Source organism: Cyclopterus lumpus, chromosome 8 (genome assembly GCF_009769545.1).
Source record: "Cyclopterus lumpus isolate fCycLum1 chromosome 8, fCycLum1.pri, whole genome shotgun sequence".
In the NCBI taxonomy this organism is placed as follows: domain Eukaryota; kingdom Metazoa; phylum Chordata; class Actinopteri; order Perciformes; family Cyclopteridae; genus Cyclopterus; species Cyclopterus lumpus.
Genome location: NC_046973.1, coordinates 4,009,526 through 4,019,871, shown reverse-complemented (window position 1 = coordinate 4,019,871; position 10,346 = coordinate 4,009,526). Strand labels below are relative to the sequence as shown.

The 10,346-nt window shown below is 41.9% G+C and overlaps 1 protein-coding gene across 1 annotated transcript; it reads left to right on the top strand.

The window, feature by feature from the left end:
- The first annotated feature begins 1,753 nt into the window (after positions 1–1,753).
- Positions 1,754–9,842, top strand: c8h16orf72 (chromosome 8 C16orf72 homolog). The gene is made up of 5 exons (XM_034539320.1): positions 1,754–2,173; positions 3,232–3,312; positions 4,006–4,073; positions 4,320–4,530; positions 6,532–9,842. Exons 1-5 carry the CDS (start codon positions 1,978–1,980, stop codon positions 6,846–6,848), a joined length of 873 nt encoding a protein of 290 aa, XP_034395211.1. The 5' UTR covers positions 1,754–1,977; the 3' UTR covers positions 6,849–9,842.
- Positions 9,843–10,346: the final 504 nt, after the last annotated feature.

Below are 10,346 nucleotides of genomic sequence, written 5' to 3'. Positions count from 1 at the left end.
TAATTTGTTTAATTGACTCACTACTTTTACGTTACTTTTGTATTTATTTATTTACAAGTTGAGCTAATTTATGGGATTTTATTCAATGTTATACATCCTGATTTTGTGATGTACTTTTAATTTCCAGGGGCCTGCCAGCCCTAAGTGGTGATATCATTGCAGAGCCTTTTTTGCTTCAAATACTATATGGCAATTTGAGCAGTATTGAGCATTTCATGTTGGAAACAAGTTTGTACTTTCTTTTTGGCAAATGAGGTCAAAGAAGTGTCATCTGGCTATGCCATTTAAATATGACTTTGATTTAAGCTGTGCCTTGTGTAATTCCCATACTAACTATTGACCAGCTGTTCTGGAAATGTACCTGTGAACTGTGGCAAGATATTTGTAGAATGACCTAGAAAGTGTATTTTCTAATCAATCTCATTAACAAAGGTTTACATTCATAATTTAACTTTGCTCAAGTAAAACCCCACTTCAATCTCTTTATTAAGAAAGAAAGAAGACAATCAAGACAATAATAAAAACAAAAAATAACCCCAAAACAAAAAGGCAATTAAAACAGTGAGACAGTGAGTGAGTTTTTAAGTCTTTTGATTTATTCATGTTGACCTCTGTCATGTGTTGTGTTATTTCCTTTCATTTTCTTTACTTTGTTCATTGATTTTCTTTATTTATGTATACCTTATTATTAGTTTGATTAGAAATATTGCTGTTAATTTTTATTATTGTATTGTTCACTGATTAAAAACTAATTTTAATTATGCCAAATTTGTACTAAAAATTCTGCCAAATTTTTACTTTAAGTTAGGCACATCTCCAATTCATAAATTATTTATCCACCAAAATACCGTGCAACATTTCTCATAATTGACCATTGTCAGCTAATTCACAGAGGAACACATGTGCCAATATTAGTTAAGTAGTTAAGCTCAACAAATGAACGCAATTACTGTGGATAAATGTGTATGCTATTTATTTGTATTAGGTACACACATAAACAAGCAAAAAACGAACTAAATTGCAGCAATATAAGCTATTTTACAAATGAATAATGCCATATAGGAATCAAAGAGGAAATAAATGTAAACCAAATCAATTGGGTATTGCCACTGTGTAGCACAACCTACGTCCAATCAGGATTTTTCACTTTACCAAGGCAGTGTTCATGCTCTAACGCCAGTCTGTATCTGCAGTGCTGAAACCAGACCGTGGCGGTAACAGACAAGCCTTCAGATTTTGAGTAAATAGCACCACCCAGTGGAGAAATACAAAACTACGCCAGGACTCGGCCAGGACTCGGCCTTGAGTACCGGTCGCAGTTGGATATTTAAAAATGACTCACGCCACTCATGTGTATTTTATCTCATTTTAATTTTCGGTTAGTGTTCTTTATAAAATAGTTTAGTTTCCCTTTTTTTATGGTTTAAAAATCTGAATTATGGACTTTGGGTTTTTCTGTGCCAAGAAGGATAGAGGTCACACAATGATTATTATAATCACAATTAATTTAAAACAATATATATTATATTTTACTATTTTTTTATAGTTTTCACGACAAAAGCGACTTGCACTCTCTCGCAAGCTTGAGTAATGAGGAATTTTCACTGTGGTTCTTTTGTGTCAATGCTGTGACGTACGTATATGATAGCGAATGAGATTCAGAATAAAGGTCTCAAGGCCAGCCTCCAGCACTCAAGTGGCCAATCATATTTGACTGTAGGTCTAGTAGGCGGGATGTAGCGCATAACATGGTAGTCTGCGTTGTATATATGTCGACGTCGGCGACTAGGAAAAATAGTTAGCTAAGCTTATCTTCACAGATGGAGGTAGGAACAGGGTCCAACGCTATACTGTAGGGCGAAATATTAAAAAAGAAAACATTATTCATGGATTTACTCACATAATTATTTATACAGTGTCCAGATAGTCATATAATAACACATTAAAAGCGCATTTCCGTGAGTTTCGGTGCATTAAATGGAGGAGAAGAAGGAAGACGGAGACTCGGAGATACAGGAACACGGACCCGAGCACTGGTTCTCAAAATGGGAGCGGCAGTGTTTGGCGGAAGCAGAGCAAAGGGAGCCCAGCGAGGAGGAGGCCGACAACGATCAGGATAAACTGTGGCACCTCTTCCAGAACTCGGCCACTGCCGTGGCACAATTATACAAAGGTTCAAGGCAGCGTTTTCTTTACATCTTGTGCTTGTTCGTCTCAACTATAACGCCACTTACGTCAGAAACGTTATCCCGTTGGCTTGCTGGTTAGAAACCCCGTTACTGTAAACTAACGTTAACGTCACTAATGGTTGGACGCTAACTAGCTGGGGTAACGGTTACAGCTGATGCTAAATTTAGCTAACTAGTTGGTGGACGAGAAAAAAAAATAGTTATGAACTATAATCCGGTTGTATACACTTGGTTTTATTGTTAAACATCCACATGTAGTTTCACTGACATATTTAAAGTAGCTTAAGTTTACACGGACACCTTTGTCAATGGGATGGGTGTTGACACCAAGTTAAGACAGCTAACGTAACGTTAGCCAGGCTAGTTACAAAATGGCGACGGTCACAACAATCGTAGCTACGGGACATTCCCAGATGACAGTCTCTTGTATCCTCGGTGTTACCGTATGTCACACCGGATGCGGTTAGCTGGCGAGATGAGACGTACAGTCAACGACACAGAGCCGTGCTCTCGGGCTCTAAACACTCTGTTGGGCGCCGAGGGAGCTGTTTGTTGAGCAACGCGTCGCTAGCGTAATAATCACAAAATGGCGAAGATAGTATTGGTTCGCTGGTGGAAATTATAGTTTGTGGACAATAAGATACGGCGGCATTGCTCTTAGACGTTATACATTCGTGTCCACCCCGACAGAGCTCGACTTGTCAGGCGTATCCGTGTTTGACATGGCTTTGCAACTTTACTGCTGAGAGGGCAATAAGTTGGTGTGTGGTGCTTTCTTGTGAAACAAGCTGCTGCCAAGCTGGCCATCTAGCGCTGGCTGACAGTTATTTTTATGCCAAACCCTGTCCCTGCAATTGTAGATGCAAAGACAAAATGGCGAATGAAAATGATCTTCACCTCAACCATGTAATTGCCACGCTGTTGGGCCTCTCGGATGTTGATTGTTGTACTTTTTGGTCACGTTAATCATGAGTGCTTGCTTTTCAATTCCAGCCACATGTAAGGAATATAAACCAAACATTTCCCCCCTTTCCTCCCACAGACAGAGTATGCCATCAACAGGGTCTGTCATTGTGGGTGCCATTTCAGAACTCTGCAACAGCAGTGACCAACCTCTACAAAGGTATCTAACCAGGTCCCTCTTCTCTCATCCTTCTGCATTTGAGCAGGATGCATTGTTCTGCAAACTACTACACCCACTGTTGTTGTGGTGGATGTTGATGTGCCTCATTTCATCAATATGCACTGTGGCTGTCTATCATTGTACATGTAGATGTTGTTATTGATAGGCTCATCCATCAACTGGTGAACCTCATTGTTTTCAGCTCCATATTGATCAGTCTGTCACAGGGCTTGTAGGGTTTTGTATGCCAGTGAAAGACATGTTCACTGAAGGGTTAAAAAGAAACTAGACTAAAAACAAACAAACAGATGTCCATAACAATGTCAGGAATTCACCAGTGAAATAGTTTTGTTGTGGTAAGAATGAGATTGTACTGGACCTGACTCCTAATGTCAGTCTACTTAGTGCTTGTGAGTGGTGAGTAGCTGGCACCCTTTGGAAGTAATTTGCTGTTGATTTCAAAGCTGCCCGTCTTGTTTTAGAACTACAGACAAATTCCTTGTATGTCCAAAATACTTGGCAATAAATGGTTCTGATTCTGATGTACACATTATAAAAATAACATTATGCTAAGACTTAAGGATTTCTGTTCTTCGACTAAAACATTGTCCCTGTTAAACGTAGCATGCATATTTGCTTGGCTTTGGACTTCATAATAATAATTGTTTTTTGTGATGTCTTTCACCTTTACAGAGAGTGCTGAGGCCCATCAGAGAAGCTTCGATCGGGGCATCCAGATAGGCCACCAACGCCGTAATAAGGTGGGTCTTGTTCCTCTGTTATCTTTTTGTTAAGCACCTCCATTCTCTTGTATCTGGACACATTGTGATGTTACACCTCCCTGTCATAATTGTTTGACATTTAGGTAACCGGTTCTTACAGACTACATTAGGTTTACACAACAGGGACCTTGAAGGTGGGTGGGGTGGGCGCAGCGCATTGGGGTTTGTTGATGAAACTAAATTGTGTTTACCTGATGGATGGATCACACTTTTATTGGATTGCAGGACATGTTGGCCTGGGTGAAAAAGCGCCGGAGAACCATCCGTAGGGAGGATCTTATCAGCTTTCTGTGCGGCAAAGCACCACCACACAGGAGTAGCAGGGCCAACCCCCGGCTGGCCATGGTGGCTCCCAGCCGGGCGAATTCACCAGCTGAGACCGGCTCATCTGTGGAAACGGACCTCCAGCCCTTCAGGGAGGCTATAGCACTGCATGGTGAGTAAAGTGCAAGTCTGGCTCCTACCTTATACACTTGTGGTCATTCTAGCCGCATAAGCAGACATGTGAGTCACAACCCATGAGGACGCTACATTGTTTGATAGAAAATCGGTTGTCCTGATATCTTTAAGGCCTGAATAGAGGACCAATAATGTTGTATCTAGTGTTTTAGAATCTTCAAAGTGTGTTTGGGACATACTGATTCCACCAATTTATGATTTGACAATGTACTATAGACTAGTTGGGAGATATGGTATTTCACATGAAGATCTTGCTCAGTGTGTGTGTGTGTCCGTGTCCGTGACCGATGCTTGTGCTTTAGGTCTGATGCCAAGTACAGAAAGTTAGTTTGTTTGAGGGCACTTGCTTGTCCTTCAGTTATCGTCCTCCGGCCACATGTGACTCAGAGATAAGGGCATGTTGTGCTTTTGGCCAGTGGTGAAAGAGGACCGTGCGTACGTACGTTTCACTTCATCAAAAGTAGAGTGTTGGTGTTTCTGGTGAGTCCAAATGGATATTCTGAACTTTATCGGAAGGTCTCAACATTTAAAGGGTAGCTGAGTTTAGGGTGGATGGTGTTAGGCATTTGTTGGTTTAGGTTACAGAAACGCAAGTCTGTGTCAGGTGGTTTCAGCGCGTCTTCTTTCTCAGTTATCAGATTCCTTTTGCATTTCACCGCTTCTGTTTGTGTGTGTTGGGACAGACAAAGTCATCTTGATTTACGTCGACGGATCGGGATTCATACTTTCGACTGCACCCGTGACTCTTAGACAATCAAATTCACTGATTTTTGGTCACGTACACAAACTTGGTGTGTGAAAGGCTTTTAACAATGATTAAAAATGAGAAGGCTGCCTCGTGAGTACAGAACAAAATGTACCTTTTTATTGTTTCAGTCGGGAGATGGAAATGGTTTCTTGATTGGTTTACCACATTGGTTTGAAGTTACACCCGTCACCTCTCTTGTAAGGTTATAGGTACAGTTGCCAACAGACATCTGGCTACAGTTTTGTGGCTGAGTCCATGTCATTGTGAAGAGGCTTGAACATGACTCCTGCTATCTTCTGAAATCCAAAATGGAGACAGAAACGGACACTAAAATAACAGCCTGAGTGACTTTTGACAAATGATGACGTTGCATCAAAGAGCTGTTTATTTGCCGTCTTTTTTCCCACAGGAGGAACGTTTAACCTCGTTACTCATTTCAATAGCCCCCAACTGGTTATGTCTAAGATTAAAGGTGCAATTGATAACATTCAGAAACTAGATGTTGCTCTATCATCCCCCTTTTCCATTGCATTCACAACAAGTGGTTGCCAGTTCATTATTTCTCATTTTAATATTCTAACTGGTGACTATACATTAGTTACGGTTGTTGGTTTTGTTAATATGCCAAATTAAGAGTTTATGGGTTATTGTTGTCTGGCACTCTGTGTATAAAAGTTCTCTCTTGAACATACATGGAGACTGAGGAAAATAAAATAAATCGTTCAACTTTTACTTAAAAAGATACTTTCCAATTTGGCATTGTCTCCTCCAAATAATCCAGCCACGTAACTGTCCATTCGTAAAATGAACTTGCACACTTTAGAATCGCCTTGACCCTAATGATTAAATTCAGAGGACGATTAATCAGATTATCCAAACTATCTTTCTTATATCGGCCTTTAAAAACCCCACGATTGACGTTGAATACAAATAAGATGTTGACTGTTGGATTGATGCACCTGTGCTGTGCTTACTTGGTTAGTCACCGTTGGTCCACTCAAAAGACCCCATTGATGTACATGTAGTTCGTTCTTGCCACATGGCAAAGTCTGTAAATGATGGCGACAGATGGTTGCAGCTGCTGCCAGACGTACAGTTGTCCGTGTCGTTTTCTTTTCCTCATGTCATCAAGATTTCCATAAAGTAGCCCGCTTATCTAGTTCTCCAACTGATGCCCCTGTGTCTGTTTCTACTTTTTCCTCTCTGTCCCGCCTCCTTGTCCTTCCACAGGTTTGAGTGGCGCCATGGCGAGTATCAGTGTGCGCTCTGGTGCTCCAGGGTCTCCCACACATGTGAGCGGGAGCAGCAGTAACGGAGGCGCTGCTGGCGTCGGTGGTTCCTCCGGCTCGGGGCCGGTGTGCCGCAGCAGGCGCAACGGGCTCCAAGACGTTGACCTGAACACTTTCATCTCGGAAGAGATGGCACTGCATCTGGACTCTACAGGCTCCGCCTCTGCCGGAGGGGGAGGAACCAGGAAACGAAACTCCACCCAGTGTAGTGACGTCATCACAGACTCCCCTACACACAAACGCAACAGGATGATCTGATCTGCTGCCTGCCTATGTGTGCGTGAGGGGGTGGGGGTGGGGGGGTGAAACGCCTTCAAAGCCAAGGCTAGGAGAGCGGGGGATGGATGGGCTTATGTAGGACAGACGGACAGACTCGCAGACATTCGGATGCCTCGCTGTGCAAAAGAACCCGGCCTGAAAATGAGAACCGGGACCGAAGATCTCCGTTCCGTGCATTCAAATGTTGACCGAATTCTATTCCTTGTCTCCTTTCCTCACACTATTACTACAAATCACTGATCTGCAATCAGAACACCTAAGTGTGTGTGTGTGTGTGTGTGACTCTGAGCTCTGGACGACATCACACGCTCTTCAGACATCGCCGCCCTGGACTGGAGACAACGAAGGAAGTCACCAACTCATTCTGGGATGCCCACAGTTCTCAAAGGGGGTGAAAATGCACTGTGCTGCGCGACAAGCCACTTGATCCTTGACACACGTGTGCCCTTCCCTCCCTTAACCTCACTCATCCTCACCCGCCACCTTAATAAGGAAGTGAGGGCCATGATCAAATCGTCTCACTCAGTGAACCGAGTTGCACGCCAAATGTCGGACCCAACTCTCGCCAGAGACTCGCCTGTGCGTCAAACAACCCACCTGCTCCTTTAGAAAAAGAGAGAGAGAGAAAAAAAAATAAAAATTAGTTTCTTCATATTTGCAGCTTTTGTCTGCCTGTCCGTGGCGGAGCCAATTCGCCCGACAGGAGCACAACTGTGGCATCGACCTGCTCCATCTGCCGCTTGTAGACGGTCACATTTCCCCGGCTACGAGGTTGATGGCATGTAACTCTATTCTCTGCTCCGCTTCAACTGTAGCTTAATTTAGTTCAGCCAGTCGCCCCCCCCTTTTTTTTTTTTTTTTTCAGTTCTTCAACCACCAGTGTTACAATTCTTGGTTTGTTGCCACTGTTTGCAGCAGTGATAGCCGAGTTGATTTTTTTTTTTTGTTCTTGAGGATAATGGAAAAGGAAAATCATTTTCTTTGTGTATACAGCTTTTCAGACGGACTTCTCCCCCATTTACCTTAGTCTCATTACGAAAGCAGCTGCTGTTTTATGTGATCTTGTGATGATTCTGATGAGTTGCAATAAGGACCTTTGCACTTAGCTTTCACCTCCTAACTCATGCAAACAAATCGGCTCTTCCATTGAATCCCAGTCGTAGCCTCGTCCTGCCCACACATTACTTAAAGGTCGCTTGGTATGACCAGAAATGGCTCCAACAACTCTTCAGAAGTACTTGAAATAAAATGTATCTAAAGATATTCTTTGCTGTAAACGAAGCATAAGTCACAGAAACGCTTACTAAAGTAGCGTTTCTCAACCGACCCGCTAAGCATGCCAGACAGTTTTTGGATCGAGTGTCTGATTGGGTGTTGAGACACCGTCTGCTTTTTTGTATAAGGGGTGTGTGCATTAATACAACGTGGATGGGTGTGATTTTACTCGGTACAGGATGATGCAACTCGGGGCTCGTTTCATTCTTGAAATGGTTGTTGCCTTCATCCGTCTGTAACGGAGGAGGAGGAGGCACCGATATCACACAAGTCAGAACTTTGGGTATATTTAGCAGTTTGTAAAGTCGGATAGACTAAAACTGTTTTCTAGGGTCTTCACGAAAGATCTTTGGAGTTGAATCTCGGAGCATTTGTGGGCGTCGTAAAACTCAAATTGTTGGAATATGCTTTCATTCAGCATAGGAAGCTAACGAAGCTTAAATGATTTTAAATATGAAATCTTGAGTTGTCTAGTTATCAAATCAATTATAACTATTTTAAAGATGCCCGGCTGTAGTAGTGATACAGTAAGTTGAACCTCCCAACTGTACCTGACTTGTGAGACCAATGGATTCGATGTGTCCTTCTTTTTTTTTTCCTCCGTTGACTTTTTTCACATCCCTTCACCTTTTTTATGACCTGGAAAGTGGGTTTACTTTAGTTGTATAAAGCATGCCAGTTTTTAACTTCTGTTACATTTTGGTCACGGATTTCATTTTTGCGTTGGAGGTTGTTTTTATATTCTCTCACACGCGATTGCTGGCTTGTCGGTGAAAGAAGAACCCCGATTTTGTTGCTCCCGTCAAAACGAAGAGTTCTGCATTTGGGAGTTTGTGCTTGCATACAAGTGAAACCACTGAGTTCGACTGATGGAAATGTCAACCTTTTTATATTGGAAAAGTGAGCTTCTGATTACTGCGAAGGAGTTCACGGTGAGGAGTCATGGCGTTCTTGGTTTAAAGCCATCTTGTAAGTTCTGGGTTGGCCGAGTGAATAATGTAACATAGGAAGGATCCGTGTTTTCTTGAATAGGAGTGGCGCCCTAAAAAGAAGTCCTGTTTGGAGTCCCATCGGACCGTTTTAGACTCTGGGACTCTGTAGAGGACTCGTGGAAGAATATAACGATGGAGTTCATCCTGAGGACCCGACAGCGCTTCATTTCGTCCCGGCACTTTACTCTCTGTGTCTTAACACGTCCGCATCGTAGCTCGACTGAAACCAAATGACGTGCGTTGTTACAGATTAGCAGGTTTAACCTCCCCGGTGTTTCTGTTGCATGACGACTTGTCAAAGGGAAGATGTGACGAGTCTGCCGGCAGGAAAAATGCACTCAAATTCAGACAAAGGATCGATCTTTTTAATTTTTTTTCCCCCAAGGAGTTGTCTGTGCAGGATTGTTCCGTCGTTCTAATCCCACCGTTCAACCTCCATCGATGAGCCTGGTTCATAATGGAGGGGGCGCTTAGTGTTTTTCTTTTCTTCCCCAGAGCCAGTCGCCGGCCTTCATCCGCATCGTTTCAAAAGGCCGACTCATGCCACGTGTCTCTGGAGCCAACACTATTATCAACAGTTTCTTGATACTTATTTGTTTAAAAAAATAATAATAAATGGCTAATCTATATACTTAACATTTAATTGTTGGTATGATATATGTGGTTCACATTGTAAAAGAAATAAAACCATTGAGTTGAAATTGGACAGACTGTTTCATTTAAAAAAAAAAAAAAAAGGGGGAGATTTGTTTAGTTTGGTTGTTTCATAATCGCATTTGCTTAATTAAATTAGGGTTCTCTATTAATCATTTTAATCTGTTAACTTGCAGCTAAATTAAAGAATTTAGGTTGAACGAGTCGCATTTCCTTAAATCAGAATAAATGAACAAAGCAAAGTAAGAATAAAAATATTTAGTGTGAACTCAAGATCCTTCCTATAGGTCGACTTGTGACACAAATCAAGAGCAGGAAGCGGGTAACGAATAATTAGCTCTTTTTTTTTTGTGCATTTTAATCTATTCAAGCTCCCATAGCTGAAAATGTACACATTAACAAGAGAAAATGAAAACGTATTAAATACCAAACTGCCTGTTTGGTAGTAAAAAGGAGCTAATGTTTAAAAAAAATGTAAAACATATCTCATTGATTTTGCACAGATCGTTAAATTGAATTGATGTTTCCAGGTGGATGAAGGGAAACAAGTGAGTTA

Excerpts from the sequence above, each read along its gene's own strand:
- c8h16orf72 (XM_034539320.1), top strand. The coding sequence starts at position 1,978 with ATGGAGGAGAAGAAGGAAGACGGAGACTCGGAGATACAGGAACACGGA. Across the intron at positions 3,313-4,005 it reads AGTGACCAACCTCTACAAAG|AGAGTGCTGAGGCCCATCAG; the intron begins GTATCTAACCAG and ends TCACCTTTACAG. Across the intron at positions 4,531-6,531 it reads GGAGGCTATAGCACTGCATG|GTTTGAGTGGCGCCATGGCG; the intron begins GTGAGTAAAGTG and ends GTCCTTCCACAG.